Source organism: Mastigoproctus giganteus, chromosome 9 (assembly GCF_048544385.1).
Source record: "Mastigoproctus giganteus isolate SK-2022 chromosome 9, ASM4854438v1, whole genome shotgun sequence".
Lineage (NCBI taxonomy): Eukaryota > Metazoa > Arthropoda > Arachnida > Uropygi > Thelyphonidae > Mastigoproctus > Mastigoproctus giganteus.
In genome coordinates, this window is record NC_143583.1 from 115319048 (window position 1) to 115343416 (window position 24369).

General features: G+C 36.3%; 1 protein-coding gene across 3 annotated transcripts in view; it reads left to right on the forward strand.

Annotated features, from left to right (window-relative positions):
- Positions 1-24369, forward strand: part of LOC150080663 (myotubularin-related protein 10) — a 240041-nt gene that overhangs the window by 155397 nt on the left and 60275 nt on the right. For all 3 annotated transcript variants that reach the window (XM_090381920.1, XM_090381921.1, XM_090381922.1), the window contains exons 7-10: positions 2550-2682; positions 6410-6497; positions 10441-10529; positions 19181-19311. In XM_090381920.1, coding sequence (XP_090238046.1) covers positions 2550-2682; positions 6410-6497; positions 10441-10529; positions 19181-19311 — 441 coding nt within the window. The remainder of the gene's footprint in view (positions 1-2549; positions 2683-6409; positions 6498-10440; positions 10530-19180; positions 19312-24369) is intronic.

A 24369-nucleotide genomic window follows, 5' to 3' on the forward strand; every position in this document is an offset into this window, starting at 1 on the left:
GTACAAAAGCTTTACTGAAATCTTAGTGCGTAATCCAGATCCTTTTTTACTGAATCAGAGTTTAAAAAAAAAAAAAAAAAAAGTTGTTTATATTGTGGCATGACCACTGGTCAGAGGAGTTTACATTTAATTATTTTGATAATAAATACAATCATTAATCATATTTAGCAGTCATGCAGGCTTGAACTATGGTCCACTCAAACAGGGGTATTGCTGAAAATTCATGTTGTCATTGCCACCTAACTACATTCCTATCAAGATGATCCTGCATTACTTCTTTAACCACTGAGTCTACTATTTTCAGGAAGCCCAGCTTTACAAGTCTGTAATTACTCACCTCACTTGTGAATAAGAAACACATTTTCACACCTGTGATCTGTAGGGACCTTCCCCGAATCCAAAGATGCTCTCATAATTAGCCAAAGGTTTGCTCCTTTGCTAATTCTTTTAATATAATTGGTAGATTCCATCACTCCACAGGTCACTTATTTACTTTTAGCTTCATTGATTTCTCCTCTACTTTCTTCTCAATTGTCACAATCATTTAGCCTTCAGTTATAACATGGTATACTTTTGGTTTTCCCATCCCTACACACTTCTTCATTCGCGAATGCAGATCATCAATACTCTTTATGCTATTCATATCCATTAAACCAATTTTTTTCATTTATTCCTTTCTTCTAGTGCTAACATAAGTGAGAAATTCTTTGTCACTTTTCTTTGCATTCTTAGCAAAAAAGACTTCTCATAATCTTTCTTATCTTGTCTAACCTCCTAAGTGACCTGATTGCGAACTAGTTTATACTTACTATAGGTTTCTGTATGCCCCGATAAGTGATAATCGTCACATGCATTTTTTTTCTCTTCCACTAGTTCTATCAGTTTTTCTGACATAATTTAGGTCTAAACCTTGAACTCTTGAGGGTTTTTTTTACCAATTAAGAGGGCTTAGGTCTAACTCTTTGTTGGTAAAAAAAAGCTTATTAATCTCAACAATTATTTCCCTGAATGCTTCCCATTTAGAATTTGCCGTTGATAATATTATCGGTTGGTCCCCGCTGAAAAGAATTTAAAAACTATCTAATACCATTGTGGTCACCTTTACAAAAGCAAAATCCCTTCTTTTATTCTTGATAATAGTTATTTTTTAAGTAAATCTCACATTAGTAGCTTATGATCACTGCCACTGTAATTTATTTATCTGAAGATTTTTAATGCATGAATATTCACTTCTGGCATTTACTGCTATCTGGAACAAACTGTCAAAACTCTACTTAAATATTTACACAAAAAGAGCCAATATTTTAAACACATTTCAAAATATTTTTTACTTTAATGGCATGCATTAATTGAAACTTTTAAATCTAGTTTTTAAGTCTAGAAGTAGTGAAAATGGCCATAATGAGCACTTTTCAGAGTTTTCAAAGAAGGCATATTAATGAACTCCCCAAGAAAAAGAACTGAGTCTCACAATATCTGGTGAAAGCAATCCTAAAAAGGCCAAGCAAGCAGAAAACTCTATGGCACGTTACCTTCACTTGTTTGGAAGTTTGTTCATATTTCTTCTACTTATTTGAATAAAGCAATTTGCTTGTTTCTTTTAAATTTTATGCCAATGTTTGAAAATCCCAACATTGCTCTTCAATATAGCATACCTCACAACCTTGAACTGAAGTTGTTACTCCTAGCTATGTTGATAAATGTTATGTGCAAATTTTTTATACTTTTTAAATCTTTCACTTCCATTTTTTGGATGTAGATTATCCTATTAGAAAGAATCAGAATGATGATTCTGACTTAGTCATTGGCATTTCTACTGCAAATTTTGTGTTTGTGTAGAATAGAAAATTAGAGCAGAAGATTGTTCTTTTGTTCAGTGAGAATATACTTTATTGCTGCATGTGATTATATGGCGCACAAGTTCCCATTGAAAAATTATGGTCTTTTAGATGCTGAGGTAGCACAAATTTCATCAAATGATAGTGCATCATGTGCAAATTTTGAATTTTTTTCGTAGTCAGTTTAGTAGTTCTTTGTATCATTGAAGATAAAGTAAATGGCACAGTAGATTTTTTCACATCAGATCTATTAATTTCAGTGTAAGAACCTAGCCAGAAGTTATGAAAGAAAAAATACAGTAGTCCTTGGCTTGGGAACTGACTAGTGCACAAGGATGCTGGAAATAATCCAAGTTATTGACCTTTTTTTCCCAAATTCCTCGTAGCAGTGCTAAGCATTAGCGAATATTCAGTGAAGCAAAAAAAAAAAAAAAAAAGTTCAGAACTTCTTTTTAGTGATGCCTTGGAAATAGCCTTGACCACCAATTCTAGATGGAGGGGGGTTAAAGTGATAAGTGATTTGACTGCAGTACTTAATCATTAGGCTCCTTTGCCGTATTTAAATAATAAAGATAAAAAAGAAAAAGATTTACCAAGTGTATTTAAAAGATCCATTTTTGTGCAGTTGATTAAGCTGAGTTTCTTTGTGTTAAAAAAATGTCAAAAAAATTTTTGTTGTACAGATTATATGAACTGCAAATTTGTTTCTAGAAACAGACCAGATGAAGTTCAACTCTTTGGCCTTTTCCTCCCCCAAAGATTGGAAAAATGAACTTGAGAGGTGTGGCTGTTTGTATGGTTGGAGAATAACTCAGGCAAATGAGGAATTCCAGCTCTGTGAAAGGTTTGTGCCATTTAATTTATGTGAATATGATTTAAATGCCTACAGTGAAACCTGTATATTTGTACATTTACAGTCGGCTTAATGTACACATTCATTACTTGCCATGTTAATGGCAAGTAATGAATGTGTATATGCAATATAGTTTTTCACAATATATGCAATATAGTTTTTCAAAATCATGCAGAGATACAAATTTTTACAAAAATACTGACATCTTCTGCTTAGCACTCTTAATTAGGGCCATCATAAAAACAGTGTGCGAAGTGGGGGGGGGGGTTATCCATAGGAAGTAACGTAAATAATTTTAACTGGTTGGTGCGACTAGTGTTTCTTGCTAATTTTAGAGCACCATTTCTCTATATCACAATATTAAACTCAGCATAAACCTTTAAATTCATAAATTATGTAAATTATGCAATAAAGCATAAATACAGTATATGTTCAAGAAATCTTAGTTACAGAACCTAAATTGGGAAAAGTTATTATTGTCATTTACAATAATAACTTGTGGTACTGTTAATTTTTAAATTGGTCAAAACTGCAAAATGGTAAATCTAGCACTCCCCCAAATCCATTCTTTTTTAGAATATGCAGTTTGGTTCTCAATGACAAGTTTTTCTGATAGCTTTTCACCTTATTTGTATTAGTAGTAGTAATAAATGATGCAAGAAAGCAAGCTGATATAGCATCAACTAAAAAACACACAGTTCACCCATGCGTACCCTCCAAGAATTTTTCTAGTTCTCCCTTGAATTTATTCAACTCATCCCCATTTCCACAACAAAATGGAAATGGAAGCCTGTTTCAACAATCAACCACCTTCTAGGTGAATGCAAACTTTTCACATCTTTCCTACAACCATCCTTGCTCAAGTGGAAGAATACCATTAACATTCAGTTCACTCAATCCATTCAAGGCTTTCAACATCTCAATCAGATCTCCTTGCCTAGTTGCCCAGATAAGAGCACCATTTTGTTCCCTTAACCAATCTGGTTGCCTTCCTCTGCACTTGTTCCAACAGATCTCATCCTTCCTAAAGTGAGGTTCCAGACCTGTATACAGTAGTCAAGATGTGACCTAACCATGGCCTTATACAAAGGAATAATTGCCCCCATATCCCTCCTAGCAAAGTTTCTCTATATAATTTACAAAACTCCGTGAGCTGCCCTGGCAGCATGTCTGCACGTCTGAGAGAATTTCATGTCTGACTGCACAATTACCCCCAGATCTTTTTTTCATTTTCCACTACTCTGAGTGTAGTACCACACAGTTGATAAGTTACTCTGGGGTTATTGCTACCTGTTTGCAGTACCTTGCATTTGTCAATGTTGAACTTCAAGAACTTCAACTGCTCTTTCTCAGCAAATCAACCCAATTTCCTTAGATCTTGTTGCAGTAGCTCGCCCTGATGACTGTCATTAACTATCCTACCAACCTTTGTAGCAGCTGCAAACTTAGACGTTAAGCCTGATATACCTTCATCAGTATCATTGATAAATATTGAAAACAACAATGGACCCAGCACTGAGCCCCTGTTGAATTCCACTAATAACATTAGTCCACAAAAAACAGTGTCAATTGATAACCAAATCTGTCTTCTTCCATTTTATCCATAGCAGTAACTTGCCCTTAATGCAACATTTCTCCAATTTGTACAGCAGCCTTTTATGTGCAACAGAAAAGCCTTCCTGAAATCCAAGTATATGATGTCAAAATTATTGTTTGCATCCAGTTCCTTGGTCACTGCATCATAGTAGACTATCACATTGGTTAGACAAAGATGCCCCTTCACAAATCCATGCTGTGATTGCAGTATAATTGCTTGCCTATCCAAATGGTCCCACATTACTTCTTTAACCAGTGGTTCCATTGTGTTCCCTAGACCAGACATTAAGCCAATAGGTCTGTAATTACCCATGTTGCCTTTTCATTCCCCTGTATGAATTGGGGATATATTTTCACATCTCCAGTCCATAGCGACTGGAGATGTGATCCTAAAAATGCTCCAGGTCCTGATGGTATTTCTCCACTTGTTCTCAAAACCTGTGCTCCTGAACTTACTCCTGTCCTTTGCCGCCTTTTTTCATTTTCTTATTCCAAAGGTGTTTTTCCTTTTGCTTCGAAATTTGCTCATATCCAGCCAGTTCCTAAAAAAGGTGACAAATCGCGCCCATCCAGTTATCCCATTGCAGTTACTTCTGTTCTGTTTCTAAAGTAATGGAGAAATCGATTAACCGCCAACTTTTAAAAACTACCTATAAACCTTCTTTCTGATCAATCGCCAATATGGATTCCGTCGGTGTCGATCCACTGGTGATGTTCTGGCTTATGTTACCCATTTATGGACAAATTCAATGGAAAAGTTTGGTGAAACACAAGCAGTTGCTCTTGACATTTCAAAGGCTTTCGATCATGTTTGGCATAAAGGTCTTCTAAACAAGCTTCCATCTTATGGTTTGCCAACTGTTTTTTATAATTGGTTATCCAGTTTTCTGTGATTGCTCACCTGAGGGTGATGGTAGATGGCTCTCTTCTCCACTAATACTGGTGTCCCCCAAGGATCAGTTTTTTCCCACACTCTTTTTCTATTGTATATTAATGACCATCTTCCATTGACTGGAAATCCTATCCATAGTTTTGCCGATGATAGCACATTGCATTCCACTTTCCATTTTGAGAAACCTTTCCCTGCTCAATCAGCTTCAACTTCTTGAATATCCGCTACCAATTCCTTAAATGCCAATCTCCAGGTAATTCTCCAGTGGGGCAAAGACAACTTAATTGATTTAAATCCTTCTAAAACTCAGTCTTGTCTTATATCTCGCAAAAAGGATTCTTCTGCTCCTATGCTTATCTTTGGTGACACTCCAATATCTAGGCAAGATAATATATCTCTTTTGGGGATTATCCTGACTTCTAATCTGTCTTGGCACAAGCACATTACAAATATTGCTTCCTCTACATCTAAAAAACTTGGTTTTCTCTTTTGCTCTTGGCATTACTTTTCTTCCAAACAGCTGTTCACTCTGTACAAGATGCAAATCTGCCCTAGTGAAATATTGTTCCCACACTTGGAGCAGTGCCCCCAAAACCTCTTTCAGGCTTCTAGATTTCATTTATAAGAGGGCAGTTAGGTTAATTAACGTCTCCTCTCTAACAGAGTCTCTCCACTCGCTGTCTTATAGACATACTGTTTCTGCTGCATGCCTTTTCTACAGATACTTCCAAGTTCTTCTGAATTTGCTTCTATAATTCCCGCTCTCTCTTTCAAAACAATTCGAACATGTGTCACCATCAGCCAACATCCATTTACTGTCCAACTTCAAACTGACAGAACCAACTTTTCATCTTCCTCGTTTATTCATTCAACTGCCGTTTTCTGGAACAACCTTCCTTCATACATATGTCCTGAAAATTACAGTCTACAGAAGTTCAAGTCTAATGTCAACAAATATCTTCTTTCGGCTTCTCAACCTCCAACCCAAGCACAGTACTAAGTACCATAGTTTCTAATACCTCTCGTGTTTGGGGTTTTCATTAAAAAAAAAAAAAAATTGTAAAATGTATTCAAAAGATTCTTAATGTATTGGAGCCTCCTCTTTATAGTTATCTCTCATATATTGATTGTTACTGCATTAGAAGATACCATGCAGGATGTTAGTGGTTTTTTTTGTTTTTTTTTTGTTTTAGAAATCACTTTTAAGCATTTTATGTTATTCCTTTTTAGTTTTCCAGAGAGTTTTGTTGTTCCTTCTGGGCTATTGGACATAAATCTGAATACAGCAGCACCACACTTTGTTGGGCGAAGAGTACCTGTAAGTAACTGCACTTATATTTAATTATTTAAGTACACTATATATCAGGAGTGGCCTACTCAATTTGTGATGCGATCTACTTTTTTCCTTCAAAATGTGCCGTGATCTACCATCTCAAAAATTACATTGCACAAGGTGTACAAATCGAGGGATGACTGTATATTTAAAATACGTCATGATCGACCGAAATTAAATCCATGATCGACTCATTGGCCACCCCTGCTATATATCATTTCAAATAAATAGTTATTCTTCTGTTGACAATGAAGTTTTATTTTTTATTCATTTCTATCATTTAAAAGTTTATTGCTTTTTAATTATTTCTTTAACCTTGATCAAAACTAATATTTTTTTCATTATTATAATTATGCATATTCAAGTTGTTTTTGGTGTAAAATAACATAGAACTGACAGTATATTATATCTCTGTGTGATATATACTATCTTAAGCAAAGAATAATACAGCAGGTCCAGTGGAGGCAGTAACTAAGATAAATTTAATACTAAATAGGCTGTGCATGCTCAGATGACTTGGAGAGCATGCACATGAATGTGAGATTGTACGGACATTCATTCACTAGATCGGGCGCTCATTGTTGGTGCATGGGGCGTATATGGGATTGCTGCCAGCATTTGTTGTGCCTCAAAACTATTGACTCTAAAATAGGGTGTAGCCTTGTACCTTTGCAGTGATTTAAGACTTTTGGACAGCTGGATATATTTAACGATTCTAACCATAGGTGGTAATGGTAGTGGCGAGATTGGTCGATCACCTCACGGTCGCATCTGGGGTTGAGGTCATGATGAGTTGACCAAAAATGCTCCGCGATTGCAGAGTTCTCAGTTTCATCCAGGCTGATCAACCTATCGTGTTCCGCAAGGTGGCCCTGAAGATGTCTGGCGCTCTCCCCTATATAGCAACTGCCACAATCGTGGCAAGTTACGCGGTATACAGTTCTGCTGCATAAGAGAGGGACAGTGGATGTTTTTACACTCGAGACCTGAGATCGTAAGCTCCTTCCAGGGAGTTATACATATTTAATGCAGTACTCATGCAGGATCTTAGAAATCTGGTCTGAAGTGCCTGGATATTAAGGAATATAGGCACACTGTTGTGGGGGGACGTGGGCCTTGGGCGAGTTGCAAGTTCTTGTGCTTGTAGCAGGCACCTGTCTAACACACGGGGCTGGGTATCCACAATTGGTTAGGTCAGCTTTTACTCTGGAAACCTCGGTGTGCTGGCTTCCTCCGAGCTGGAATGGCTCCAAGCTCGAGAGATTAGAGTGCATGCGGTGCTGTTTAGATGACAAGGGGCATGGGCTGACCTGTAGTTAGTGAATTGCCTGCACCACATTGGCTTTAGGTATACTGAGTTTTCCAGGTTTGGGCCCACTCATTTCACCAAAACATTCAGGAAAGGAAGGGACCTGTTCGCTTCCAACTCTAAAGTATACTGGATGAAGGGGGATAAGGAGTTGAGGTACTCCAACAGTGCCACATCTGAACCATGGGGGGGGATGATGGTGAAAATATCATCAAATGTCTGCACCACATAGTAATTGTACCGGCACTTTTAGGAATATGTATTCCTCTAACTCCTCCTTTGCGATGTTAGTGACGAGGGACTGACAGGGGCACCCATAGCCGTACCGTGTATCTGTTTGTACAGAGAATTGCCAAATGCGATGACACCACCTGACAAACACAGGTTAAGGGTGGCACAGATATCTTCTGTAGATAATGATGTTCTATCTGATAGGCTGGGATCATTCTCTAGAAGACATCTGGTACAAACGACAGCATGGAGGTAAATAGAGAGACAACATTGAAGGACACCACGATCTCATCATCAAGAACTGTAAGCTGTTTGATGAGGCGAAGGAACTCCTCACTGTTGGAGACCGTATTTCCCACTAGAGGCATTAGGAGGTGGGCGACGTGTTTTGACAGTTTGTATGTTGGCGAATTGCAACAGGACACGATGGGCCAGAGAGGAATGCCTGGCTTATGAACTTTTGGCAGGCCATAAAATTGCGGGAGCTGGCAGCCCGTGGCATGCAACTGCCATTTTGTCAACATTAAGATCTTCCCAGATTTGAACCACTTGTATATCAACTTGTTAATGTTTGATTCTAGTTGCCCTAAGACTTTGATGGGTGGGTCACTTGTAGGCTCGTAAACATTGGGATCTTGTAGTGAGGGCCTTGTTCAAATACTCCGAACGGTCCAGTATAACTGTGTGACGTCCCTTGTCGGCAGGAAGCACGACAATATTATGTTTGCATTTCTGTATGTATCTTTTACTTGCTAAGGAAGGAATTCGTCACCTTGAAAGCTTCTTGTATTAATCTTAACTTATTAAATTTATCTTAGTTACTGCCTCCCCTGGCCCTGCTGTATTATTCTTCACTTAAACTATGGAAACACAGGCCTATTCTCCTTCATATATTATCTTTCTGTTGAATAAGTAGCTTCATTGACAAATTTATGCCCACACCGTTCAGTGGATATTAATGTATTTTTTCTGAGCTAGTACGTTGGAACTTTTGAATTAATGAAGTGAAGTTATGGAGATGTTGGCTAACATGAACTGTTTGTATTTTTTGGGAAATTACAAATATCATAGTGAAAATAGCAGTTGTACATTCATTTTAGTTATTTTATATTACATTATGCACAGACAGTATTAAGTTTGAAAACTAATAGTTGCTAATTAATGACTTTGAACTCTGATGTATAAAAGAAGAGATTGTGGTGTCTATACCATGTAATTGTTTTTTTGTTTTTTTTTTCCACAAAGTAGGCAAGGCTATGAGATGTCAGTGTGTATATTCTTGCCTGAAAATTAGTTTGCTTACTTTGTTGAATGAAAACCCAAGTTTACAGGAGGAAAAACTATGCAGCCTATGCCTGAGACCAACTGACTTACCATGGTGGGGGGGGAAAAAAACCGAAAAAGAGAATAAAATCTTTTGGCCCATTTTCAGAGTCTACAGTCAACACATTTGAGTCCAGGTCTCCTTTTAAAGACTATCTGAACTGACCTTATATACAAAACACTACTGTTTTTGTATATAAGGCCACATAAAATTCTTCCTGTAATTTGTTGGTACTGTTTGTTTTTCTGCATCAGCATAGCAATTCCAAAATCCTGTTTCATGATTTAACTTCCCTTATCATTGGAGAACATAATACAAAATTGTTACATTCATGTTTTTTGATACATTATTTATAGAATTGTATACTGCTCAGTCAATTCTAATTCGACTCTGCACTCTCTGTAATGGTCACGAACAAACTATCAGATAAAGCCTGTAATAAAACCATGGCAGTCGAGTCTGCACAGGAACCGCTGAGAGAAAGTTGTTCCAGCTCGCCTCCACATAGGACACAGTCATCTTACCCATTCATTCCTGCTGAGGGCAGATGACACTCCTCTGTGTGAGCATTGTGACACCTTTTTAACAGTAAAACATATTTTATCCGAGTGCCCACTTTACAGGCATGAACGTAGTCTATATTTTACTGCTTTTAGCCCTCTGACTGAGCTTCGTACACTCAGTCAGATTTTATCTGACAATGCAAATTTATCAGCTATTTTTAGCGATTTAAAATGTCTAAATATTTTTACACATATTTAAAAGCTACTGTCTTTATAAACTTTTTATATATCCTTATTTCTATACATCTTGATGTAGTGACCTAATTTTTTAGGTTGCTGAAATATAAATCTTTTCTTTTACATGACATGGTTCTGTCGCATTATAGCCTTAGTCGCTAATGCGCTAATAAAACCCAAAACAACCAACCAACCAACTCTCTATAATTCAGTATTGACTACTTGGCCTATTTGTCATTCTCTAATTAGTTTCCCATAACTTATCATAACTGCCTATTAGTATTTGTATTAATTCCTTCTTAGCTAATATTTTTTTGTTATTAGACTTGGAGCTGGGGATATTCCACAGGTGTTGTTCTAGTTCGGATGGCTGCACTTGATCTTGCAATATATGACAGTACCCAAGAAGAAAGGTAAAAAAAATTTTTCATTGCATTAAGAAAAATTACAAATAGCTTCTTTTTTGAAAAGTAAAGTTGAAGTTTTTTATAATGACCCTCTTTTTAACATCCCAACATATTGTAATGAACTATGTGATAGGTCATGGCCGATTTCCCGTAAACTTAGTGCTATTTTATATTTGTTATAATGAAAGACGAAATCTTAATAACAAAAATTTCCGTCACTGGCCTGTTTTTACTCTTTTATTACAAATATTCATTTCGAAATAAAAGAATATTGACGCTAATGGCAAGCTTGCAGATTAACAGTTTGAAATTCTTTGCCAGTTTTCTACACTTATGAAGAAAACAACCCCTGGGAAGGGATGATACAGGGTTGGAGTTAGCCAGCAGCCCAGTCACCTGTTGTTTTACAACTTTGACTTGGTATGACAGCCTCTGCTTAGCAAGCAAAAGTAGGACAACGTAGGGAGGGAATTGCAATACTAGAATTCTGTGCACTGCTCTGTAACACCAGCTGTTTGACAGCATAATTACAAAGGTGGGAACAAACACTGCTTGCTAGGTATTAGCACTGCATGTATAGTGTATGCCCCAGAAACATTAGGTTTTAAGCTCATCCTTTCTTGCACCTGTCCAACTTTTGGTTAGTCAGCTATGCTCCTTCCACTCCATCTGGATACATGTTGTGGTCTCTCTACTTAAGATATAATTTTTGTTTCAGGTTCATTTTCTTTTATCGTACATTTTATGTTCATTTTCTTTTATATCGTACATTTTATGTTCATTTTCTTTTATATCATTCATTTTCTTTTATCATACATTTTACTTCTCTGTTCTGAGATATTGCATGTAAAAAGATGGTCATCTTTTGGTGAAAGTTTCTGGTTTGTTTTTATGGCCATTCTTGTTTAGTTGTTAGGAATGTGCCTCAGTCAGTGGTGGCAACTCAGTTGCCCTCTCCTTGCTCCTGCTTGTTGTTTCCTCAGTTGTCAGTGGTGGCAACTGAGGAAACAACAAGCAGGAGCAAGGAGAGGGTTAGTGGGGGGGTGCTATCCATTCAGTCTCAGATAAATATCTTTCATTTGCACATTCATACCTATTCAGCTTCATTACAGTGGTTCCTAAGAATTCCCTCAAACTCATTTTGTGTCTCTGTATTAACCATCTCTGCAAAGTCTGCCATGTACAAGAGGAGGTTGAAAAGTTTTTAGTCTCCCATAGAAGGAATCCTGGAAAGTTGTGAAAATCCATTTATTCTTCAACATAGTCCTCTTTGAGTCAACACACTGGCAAAATCCACTAGCTTTCATAACCCACTCAAATAAAATTCAAAAAATTTTGACTTAAATCAGTTTTTAACTGAATCTATCATAACATTGTTGCCGTCAAATTTCTGTTCTTTCAACTCATTTTTGAGATTTGGAAATAGAAAATAGTCTGATGTAGCTAAATCTGGTGAGTAGTAGCTTGAATCCACTGGCAATGTTGTCTAAGTCACAAATGCTATGTGCACTATATGCGGTGCTTTGTCTTGATGCAAGATGACTCATTTGACCAATTTTCCATGCCTCTTGAGCTTCAGTTCCTTATGAAAATGTCTAAATAGGTTAGAAAAATACTCAACATTGTCATCTCTTTCCAGGAAATCCACCGTGATGACCCCTACATCCTACAAGACAGATGCTATGGCTTTCCCAACTGACTTCTGCATTCAAAACTTTTTTAGGAGGGGGAGAAGAGGGATGCTTCCACTGTTTTGATTGTTCTTTTGTTTCAGAGTCAAAGTGGTGCATCCATGTTTTGTCCATAACGACATACTGCCTCCAAAACTGAGCTTTAACTTTAAAAATGCAGCACAACCTCATGACACCGTGTCACTCTTTACTGCTGTTGATCTGCATTCAGTGCTTTAGGGACCTATCTGGAAGAAACCTTAATTCCTAAAACATATGGCACAATATCGTGAGTTTGCTCATCGGAGATGTTGAATGTCTTTTCAGTGTGCTTCAATTTTATTCTGCAGTTTTGTAAGATCATGTCTTGAATGGCATCTGCATTTGCAGGTGTTGACACAGTAACAGGCCTTCCACTGTAGGGTGCATCTTGAACACTGTCTTGTCCTTGCTTAAATTCTGCAACTCCAGTTTTTGACCATGGCATATAAAGCACGATTCCCCTAACGTTTGTTGCATATCTTTGTGAATTTCTTTCGGCAACACTCCCTTTAAATAAGGGCACTCAATGACTGAAAGGTGTGCTTATTTGATACATTATGTTGTATGACTAGCCTGACACGAGCTAGAGGTTTTAACATGAAGGGGGGACATTCATACCAAAAAAAACTGTTGTCAGTATAGCTGCCACCTTGCCAGTTGGCAATCTGGGTAGGACACCTAGCCTCACACTTCCTTTCCCTAACCTGTTGGGGGGGGGATGATCTGTTGTCTCCTTCCTTCCTCCCCACCTCCCACTTTCTCCTGGTGGGGCATGGATATGCCCCACTGGAAATCATTGGAGTCATCTTCTCTTTTGTCTCCATACTTCTGACTTTTTCACCCAGCCTTCAGTCTCTCTCTCCCCTACTCTGTATACTACCACATGTCCCACACGTCCAAATTTAAATTTGACAAAATTAAACCCCGTTCACCAGGCTTTTCCAATTCTAGCGTTCTCCCCAGTTTTTTTTTTTTTTTTTTTTTTTTTTAAGGCCCTAGTCACTGAAATCTCAGGAAATTAGGTGGTAGGGCCTGCCAGAGTGAAACAAATTACTGGTGTAACTGGTCTGCCTCCACCAGGTCCCAGCAGCTAAATGGTCAGAAGAACAATGGTACACGACACTACACACCACAATATCCATACACTTTTAAATCTCTGGCCTGTACAGTGTACTGTATCAAGTGACAATGTAAACTACGCGGAGATGGGGGAACCCCTGGTACCATTAGACCTTAAATAAACTATACTTAAATTACAGCAAAGCCACACAATTAGGGGAAAGTTAATACTACGGATGACAGATAGTTAAGCAAAAGAAGTTATAAATAGCTAATCCTCCTCATGGGCTAATGTGGAGTTAGGTACCACAACAATAGTTTGTTCCACATTAATCCATGTTTTTGTTGGACTCCTTTACTTTTTTCAAAATTTTTAATGATGATGAGATAAGAATTTCAAGTTTATTATCCAAGTTTTCTGATAATATAATGGTTGTCAGGGTGATAATCAACAGTAGCATCCTGTCCTCTCACAGGACCAGTGGGAAAATATTTATTGTGGTGACTCACTCGTTGGAGATTAGTAGTTATTACTTTGTATGCCATCTTATTGGTGTCTTTAGTCATGTATTTGCTGCAGTTTGGATTAAATTATATTATATTCATTTTGTATAAACTGTGATCCCTTTTGGGAGGCCATACCCTTTATGTTAGCCCATTATGGGTAGCTGCATACAGTTTCTAGTTTTCTTTCATCACAGTGAAGTTACATATTTTCATATTTGAATTATTACATTAAAATGGGCATTATTATTATTATATAAATAACTGATTTTCATGCAATAAATAGGTCGCCACATGTGAACTGTTTTTCTGAAGATCTAGCCTACCACTGTTTTAATACTTACAGTAATTTCTTTCTTAATAATTTTTTTAAACTTTAAAAACTGTAAATCAAAAGTTATAAAATTTTACATTTTTTTGTTTAAAACCAGCCACACAAGAGTAGTTTTTTATCAGTTATTTTATTTTGCAGATCTGAATCGTGGCAATCCAGATCTGTGAGAAAAACCACCCATGTATTGCTGCTTAATGTCACAGGAACCTTTAAAAGAATAGAGATGAATGTAATTATGTAATGATATTATGGACTCATGGACCTTTATTCGCATGTGTGAATAACACAATTCACATTGGTTAACAAAAAATAATCTTGTTGCGGTGCACTAATTTTAAATTATAAGAGAGTGGATATTGTTAAATTTGTCACTTTACTTCTTGTGAGCACGGTCCTGTATAAAATAACCTAGTCCTATATAAAGAAGTAGAGTCTAAAATATTTTTAATTTTAATATAATTTTTAATATAGTTTGACAATTGTCTTCTGTTTCTAGTATATTATTGCTGATGGGTTTAGTTTAGGGCAGATTGATGTACATAGACTATGCTTTGCTCTTACTTGGTAGCGCTAAGTAGACATTTGGAATTGAATACAAGATTAGTTTTATTAAAAACCATATAAATTAACAATCTTTTAATATGGATATTATTTCATCACAAACTTAGATTTTTTATATTATATATTAACCGCATCAATTTGATGTGAGCATCAGGTGAAGAAATTTCCTACAAAAAAGGTATGATAAGCTATCTTATATTTAAACAATATTATTTAAAGTAGGAAGAATTGGGCTTCCTCGCTCTTATATGTTGTAATGATATTATGTAATTATTTCAAGTTTACAGTTCAGTTCAACAAGGAATAAATAGCAATAATTTTTTTTTCATTCAAAAATGTTAATTTCAAGGAGTTTTCTGGATTAATTTCAAAGTTTCATGCAATCAATATCTCTACAAATTTAAATTCAGCTGTGATTAATAGTATCATGTTTCTATTTTCTGGTACCACAATATTTTTAAAATTAAGCATAATTAATAAACTTTTTTGTTTCAATAAAACTAATGAGTATTTCCGATGGTCAAAAAACATAGCATTTAAAAAATATTATTATTAAAAAATAATAAACTTAAGTTTGCAATCTAATGATAAAAGATCAAGCATCATTAGTGTAATGTAACCACAATTCAAAATATTAAATATGTTTGCAAAATTTAGATTAAAATTCATCCCTGTCAGGTGATGCCATACCACTTGTGTTATAAAAGTGGGCTATACTACTGCTGGGTTAATGAAAGTATCATGATATGTTACAACAAGGATATCTAGATAAATCTGGCCGATCAGCTGAAAAATGGCAATTGAGGTTTAACGTTGATAAATGCATGTGAATAGCAGTAATCCCACAATAACATGCCATTTGGATGAAACTCAAATCAGTTGATAAAGAAAAAGCTCATTTAGTATGGTCCTACATGAAGTTCTCCGATTAGTGCAAATAGGACTGCTAGAAGTTTTTCTTAATGATATATAGGAACTTTGTCAACACAGAGAAAGAGACAATTTTCCCTTTGTATGAGACAGTGGTTTGCCCTGATGTGGAATACTGCAAATTTTTATCCTTCCTAAAATGAGGCATCCAAACCTCGTTTTAGAAAGGCATAAACCTGTTGGAAAGGGTGCACAGAAGAGCAACAAGATTAGCTGGGAGCACACAAAAGGATATTCTTATCACATTTACTGGCCTTCTGTAAATTGCATTGTCTGAAAACTAGGCATATAGGTGATGACCTAATTGAAGTGTAAAGCGAAGTTTTTCTCTTTGAAGGTTTTAAAAGAATTAAATAAACTAAAAAAAAAAAAAAAAAAAACTAAACGAGTATTTTGCATCTACATTCACACATGAGGAGTTATTCAGGAAGGGGAATGCCAGAGGTGAAGTAAACTCTGGCAGTGAGCTAGATGATTTTGTAATAACTGAGAGGAAAATGGAGGAGAAATTGTTGAGGATAAACATAAAAAAGGCACCCAGGGTGGATGGGATCTATCCAGTTATATTAAAGGAGGCAGCAAAGGAAGTAAGCAAACCCTTAGCCATAATTATGAGAGCTTCTTTGGACTCAGGGGAGGTACCCATAGACTGGAGATGTGCAAATGTGATCCCAATTCACAAAGGAGGATCAAAGACTGACACAAGTAATTATAGACCTGTGATTTTAACTTCTGTTCCAGGAAAATTAATGGAGTTGCTAGTTAAAGAAGCACTGCAGGATCATCTAGACAAGACTTCAGTTATAGCTTGGACACAGCATGGTTTTGTTAAGGGAAAGTCTTGCCCGACCAATTTGATTGGATGCAGAGAATAACTTTGATATTATATATTTGGATCTTAGAAAGACTTTTGATACTGTTACACATGGAAGACTGCTACACAAATTGGAGCAGTGTGGCATTGGAGGCAAATTGCTGCTATGGATAAAGGGATGGTTGAGGGGGAGAAGACAGAGTGGTAATCAATGGACACTGCTCATCGTGTTATTAGTGGAGTCCCTCAGGGTTTAGTGTTGGTTCCATTGTTGTTTTCTGTATTTATAAATGATATTGATGATGGTATATCAAGCTTAATGTCCAAGTTTGCAGACGATACAAAGGTTGGTAGGGTTGTTAAGGACACTACTGATGCTATGCTGATGCAACAGGATCTGGAAAGGTTGAGCAGATGGGCTGAGAGGTGGCAAATGAAGTTTAACATTGACAAACGAAAAGTACTACATATGGGAAACAGTAACCCCAGAGCAACGTATCAACTCTGTGGTACTACACTGACAGTGGTAGAGAATGAAAAGGACCTGGGGGTAATTGTGCAGGCAGATATGAAGTTCTCTGAGCAGTGCAGATGGGCTGAAAGAGTAGCTCATGATGTCGTGTCAATGATATATACAGGAATTTTTCTAGCAGGGATAAGGAGGTGATTATTCCCTTGTATAAGGCATTGGTCAGGCCACACCTTGAGTACTGTATACAGGTCTGGAGGCCTCATTTCAAGAAGGATGTAGAGCTGCTGGAACGAGTACAGAGAAGGGCAACAAGATTAGTGAATGGAACAAAGGGTTGCTCTTACGAAGAAAGGCTTAAGTTTTGCGAATTACAGTGTCTGGAGAGCAGGCACTGGTGAGGTGATCTGATTGAGGTGTATAAAACCTTGAATGGTTTGAGCATGCTCAATGCTGATGGGATTCTTCCTCTCGCTCAGAATAATCACCTGAGAGGGCATAAATTCAAATTGAGGAAAGACAGATGTAGGATAGATGTGTGGAAATTTGCCTTTAGCCAGCTGGTAGTCGGTTGAACAGACTTCCATCTCTTGTTGTGGAAGTTGATAGCCTAAATAAATTTAAGGCTCAGCTGGACAGCTATTTTGAACAAACAGAGGGTTGAAATGGGAGTTTGTTTTTTTTGGCTGATGCTGCATAAGCTTGCTTTCTTGCATCATATGCTAATGCTAAATGCTGATGGTATCTTCACTCTATCTCAGATTGTATACTAGAGGTCTGCATGGGCCTACATTTTTTTATTTTTACCTGGCCTGGCCCGAGCCCAAATTTGTTTTTCAAATTCATCCCCCGTCCCCGAACTGATTTTTATCCCACCCCATTGAAATTTTTTATATAAATAAAATTACTAGCATTACTTTGAAGTTTGATAATAATAAAAATAAACTCAGATTCAAAATTCAAATTTTTTTATTTATTTATTTTTTTTTTTTTGTCCTTTCTTTTTCCCCGTTATATATGGGGTCAGTGTTTTTTTATTGTTTTGGCATGCAATTTTTACAGCCGGATGCCCTTCCTGATGTCAACCTTTATCTGGGCTGGGTATATGCAGTGGTCATTCCCTGACCTTCCGCATCCTACATATTTGGTGGTCACGGGCTCGAACCCTTGTCTAATCAAGAAGTGTGTGTGCTACGCACTACTGCTACTGTCCACCTGGCTACGGAGGTGCCTCAGATTCAAAATTGAATATTAATTATATAAAAAAGAAAATGTAATAAATTTTCAATTTATCATATTTAATATAATTCCAAAACGAATATCAATATCCACCTCTACTTTAATTTAAAAATTAAAACTGACTGACACTGACAATTCTCACTGTATGAATGATGTGTAAGCATTCCCCTTACCTCTATTTCTAAATTATTGGTCAGTATTGAATATAGCAAAGAAGTGGTTAGAAAGTGTTACAAGTGAATGTTCTTAGAATTGCAAGTAGGTCAACCCAAAATCTCGGATGTAGTAAAACTAGGGATTAACAGTATCACACTTTTAATAAATTCTGTATACTATACACATACAACTAGAAAGGAACCCATTGCTGGGGGACATAATGACTCATATCATACTCTTGATATAACATAAATTGCAACTTAATGCCTGCTTAAGGGTAAAGACTACTTTACTGATCAAAAATACAGACTGGGTCATTTCCACAAAAGGGTATAAAATTTCAGTGAATTTTGGAGACATTGGCAAAGTGTGCCTTATTGGTCAGTTAAAAGTGTCAACAGACAACTAATACACATTTTTTCTAAAAAAAACCTATACATAAAAATATACGTAGGAAATAGTCTGAAATGTTTGGAAATAACAATTCATTACGATTATTTGTACCCGAACCGAGCCCAAGGGCCAGGCTCAGACCCATGCAGACCTCCAGGGCACGCACACACACACACACACAGAGGAGAGAAATCAAAAATTTGCTGGTTTCAGCATTTGTTGGAATAAACTTCCACTTAGTGTTGTGGAAGTAAGTAGTTTTAATAAATTTAAAGAAAGAATCAGCAAATGGAGGTTTCCTTATTTTATTTTATTTTTTTGGCTGGTACTATATAAGCTTTGCTTTCTTACATCATATTGCCACTTTAATTCTAATGAAAAAAAATGGATGAAGTTCTGTTACAGACAGAATTAAAAGTAGTCTTTTCACTGAAACATAGCTAACATGGGACTCTTTCTGATAGTTTGTTTTCTCTTTGAAATTAGTATGCTGGATGCCATTATGAATACCAGTCGCCGTCACCAAGAAATAAAAGTAATTCCAGTTGATGAATTTTGTCCTTCAGTTAAAGATATTCAAAGTAGCTTTCTAAAATTGAAAGAACTTTGTACACCTGGTGAGTATAGCTGCAGAATATTCTTTTTGTTATTATAAATTTTTTTTTATTACAAAAGCCTTTTTCATATTGATGCTAATCTGTTATTTTTTGTGATACATTTTATGATATTTGCTGGTTGCACCAGATCATAGGATGCACCCAGATCTTTGAATTAGAATTTTGTAAAAAGTATTTTATCACATCTATTTGAAATATAAATTCACAAGTAAAGGTATCATTTTCTTGGTTGGAGGACTAAAATCTTTTTCAGCTGCCCTGTTCCATGTTGATTGGCATAATTTAACACAGTTGCTGTAATGCATATAGGCACTCATTCCTAAGTAATCTATATATGAGTGATATAAAAGTAAAGGCACATGAAGTGAGCCGCTCAGTTTGTCAGCACATTGATTGAACTCTGGACTGTTAACATCAATGGTTTGTTTTTGTTTATAGCTTGGTAGACATTTTTATTTGTTTTTTCCTTATGTTGAGGTTTTTTTTTATGAACATAGAATAAACTTTGGGTAAAAATTTATTTTGTTCTGATTTACAGTTCAGCCCAAAAGTAGGTGTTTGTTTTTAACTATAGATTCTAGACTTACTTTTCAACCATTATTTACAAATTTTCAGAATGTTGTTATATCTCAACAGTTCAAAGAGTCACTGTGGCACATTTAATGAGCTCTCTCAAATATAACTGTCAATGAATGTTCTAATACCTTCAATTTGAGGCCAGCAGTGTACAAAAAACTTTTTCCTTGTACAGTCAGTCCTCATATAACACGATAGTTGTATTCCTAGAAACCCTCGTGCAATATAAATAACAGGTCTTATGGGAAAAATAGGGTTAGGTGCCAACCACCCAAGATTGAACATATATTTGTAACCAAAACATTACCAAAAATGGATTTTGTTACACTTTGAGTTGTTCCTGCTGAAAGTTGCTTTTATTTTTGCTGCATTCTTTCTAATTGTTCTTGGCATTGCCTCATTTAGGTCTGTAGCACGCGCATGTTCTTTCATTTTGCTCAAGGCATTTCACAATTTTGTGTATTTTTCCTCTGTCGACAGAGGTAGACTGGCCATAAGCCTTACTGGAAAAACCCCAGTGGGCCGGAAGCCAGTGTGATTTTGGCCATAAACAACACTAGTATGAGGCCGCTACAAGATTTCCCCAGTAAGAATTTTTGACCCAGTCTGCCTCTGTCTATCGATATTGTTTTCTTTTTCTCTCTGAATCTGTAGTATCTTCACCGGGATGCTTCCTTTTCACACTTTTTTCAAGTATTTTACTCATGTTTAGGAAATAAAGCACAGTTACAGTATAAAAAGGACAAAAATGAGGAGACACGCTTGATATACATAAACAAAACCATTCATGTCTAGCAACTGAATAAACAACACCCTAAAAACAGAAACACACTATTATCACCTCGTGCTAACTCACATATTACTAAAGCACATTTCTGGAGGTCACTCCATAAAAACAATTTCCAGTTGCATTCCTGCTAGTGTGAATTCTGTTATAAACAGGTAGTAAAACGCGATCTAATTGCATTTGTGATAATACCGATAGCTGGAATTGTGGGTTTTTATATTATTATGGTGAAATGTGTTTCCCCTTCACTTGAAATCTTCAATCGTATAAAAATATGAATACATTTTCAGAATCTTTTCTTCATTTCTATTGTATTGTGTTCAGTTGGGGGGATTCCTGCATTCGACTGCCTTTTCTTGAAAACACACAGGCAAATCATGCATAAGCGAATTTGATTCATGTTATATATGACATCGTTCCCCTATTTATAGATCGTGTATGATCGAATTCTTGTAGCATAAACACACGTTATACAAGGACTAACTATATTCAATTTTTTTAGGACTACAAATGTATAACAAATTAACAACTACTTGTACTGAACAAAACACAAACATTAGCTCCTAAAGAGATGTTTTCTCTCTCCCCACCCCACTGGTGACTCATTGATTTATAGAAGGGATTAGTGAAACTTGAAAGTCACAGATAAGGTCAGTCAAATGATTAATAATAATGCCAGTAATTTAGACTGATTGTACTGCTTATTGTCGCACTTGTAGACCTGAGCAGGAAAAAGCAGGGTGGGGGTTAGTTCACAATATCTTATATATTGAAGGTAAGGCATGGTAGTTCCCTGTAATCCTTTCCAGAAAAAAAAGTTGCCAGATGGAAACAGGTTTTTTTTCACAGAATAGAGGACAAGTTCTAATGAGTCATGTAAGATCTCACTTGGCTATGGGACTATGCTAAGGGATGGCCAACCTTTTTTTACTGCAGAATGCTGCATATCATGTTGAAAATGTGTTGTATGCCACCTAGGGACATATGCATAAGTTATCAGTATCAACCCCCATCACCGCTAATCCTTACCACCAGATTTTTTTGCTAACTGTGTAAAGGAATTGTCATGTATACTAAGTACTTTTAATAAGCAGAAAATTAAAAAATATTATGTTCTTTGTAAATTAAATTTAATATAGGTTAACGAATAAATGTTTGTCCTTAGAATTTACTGCGAGGAACTCGCCAAATGCCATGCTAACATGCTTTAAATTAACACTAAAAAGCAGTAAATACGAACTGAGTTGCTATGTTGAAATCCAGGTTATAATATTTAGAAATTAAAATGGACTAAAAGTAAGTTCATTACTGATTCCACCCATACCAAGGTAGATGTGCCACTAACAAGAACTGTCCACAGCACACTTGCACAGAATTACCCACCTCTGCAGTATACAACTGATGAAAAAAAAAATAAATAAATAAATAAATAATTACTGCACATGCCTATTATATATTTGGACCATAAGACACAAGAGAATTTTATGCACAACTTTCCAGGAAAAAAAAAAGTGTCTTTATCTACCAAAGCAAATGTGGTATTTTCTTGTTTTTTCATAATTATATATATAGATTTTAGATATATATATTTTATGCATATTTAAAACACTTATAAACTGCACTTCAAAATTAGTGGAATGCTGAGCATTCCCAGATTGACATAGAATTGTAGAAAATACATGTGTGGCCACGAACAGCTGTTTTTTTCTCCACACTACCAATTTAGCAATACAGAAAATATTGTAATAATTCCCATAACATCGATCATATTCATTATTTATAGTACAACAGTTATTCTAAAGTATCCCTACCGTGATTTTCCTTGTGACTTCTTTTAGCCATAATAGCCACTAGTGCACTTGGCAGGCTATTCAGTTTCACACCATATTATCTTAAAATTCATTGTGCTCAGAATATATGTTTCATATATTTTATTTCATCCCTTTTCCATAGCAATTGACACATTTCATATTTTATTTATTGTGCCTACAGGGCAATGAGCCCATATGCACTAAAAACAATTACAAAATTTTAAATTTCCATAAGGCCTTAAACAATATTTACAATAGTAATTTCAATTAATCATTTGTCAATCTCTTTAAAAAATTTGTTTGAGCGATCTCAACATATATAAAACAAAAATAAGTCCATCGGTACAAATAGCCATCAATTTCCATTCTGAATCTCAGGTATACCATGCTCTACTTCGTCTAGTACATGGAATTTTCTCTTAAAAACATTTTGTACATAACAACAAAAAAGCTTAAAATTATGATTCTAGGATAATTGAGCTTGAGAGACCCCTCTCTCAAGCTCACTTCTCAGATCAACATAATATGGACAGCGAAGCATGACATGAATGCCAGTCTCCATATCCCCCGCAAAAACAATAGCCAGAAGGGACCAAGCTGAATTGATTTAACTTAGACATTAGGCTGTGCCCCGTCAGTGGGAAACAGGTATACAAACTGAATTGCAACCAGGATCTAATCCTATAATTCACGGTAGAGACAGAGGGTAGGAATAAAAACTTTTCTCTGCCTTTCTCAGAGCTGTTCCAATAATTTTGCCATATATTTACAAGCTCATCATAGATTCTTCTCTGCTCCACTGCAACCTGTTGCCTCACAAGTCCCCTCCCACCTTCTGGGCAGGACCGAACACCTAACATCTCCACAGGGATACCTAGCCTGAAACAATACATAAGTCCAGCACGAATGACCAACAGGTCACTAGGCAATTTGCCAGACAAAACTAATAGCATGGGTAATACCCAGAATAGCGAATCTCTGGGCCGAAAGAAGATGTTTCTTTATTACTGAATTTTCAGCCTTCGTAAACCAAACTCCAGAGACATAAGTGATTATGGGGACAAAAACACTTTCATATAATAAATTTAAGGGCTAGTGCTTATTGTCCCATTTCACTCTAGTACCCCTCCAAAGCTTAGCACACAACAATTTAATTTTATTTTTCAAGTATCTTACATGTTGTGTAAAAAAACAAATGCTCCTCTAGGTACAAACCAAATATCTGACATATCTTACATACCTTAAAGAGATGCCCACGCAGCGTACAAGAGGTGGCCTAGTCAAACTCAGCTTACCCTTTAAAAGCATAACCGCAGTTTTTTCTTTGGAAATTTGTAGCTTATGTAAATTTGACCAATTTAGGAGATCCTGAAGTATGGAACTAGCCTTTTCTTCAATTGTTTTCAAGAATCACTTGCAACAAGTGATTCTTGCTTCTAGAAGAAAGGGGATGAATCAGATTGGTCCACTTGATATAAATGGTTCAACTGTTGATGATCCTGCTCAGGTAGCTAACAAACTGAATGAGTATTTGGCATCTACATTCACACATGAGGAGTTATTCAGGAAGGGTAATGCCAGAGGTGAATTAAACTCTGGCAGTGAGCTAGATGATTTTGTAATAACTGAGAGCAAAGTGGAGGAGAAATTGTTGAAGATAAACATACAAAAGGCACCAGGGGTGGATGGGATCTATCCAGTTATATTAAAGAAGGCAGCAAAGGAAGTAAGCAAACCCTTAGCCATAATTATGAGAGGTACCCATGGACTGCAGAGATGTGCAAATGTGACCCCAATTCATAAAGGAGGATCAAAGGGTGACACAAGTAATTACAGACCTGTTATTTTAACTTCTGTTCCAGGTAAATTAATGGAGGCACTGGT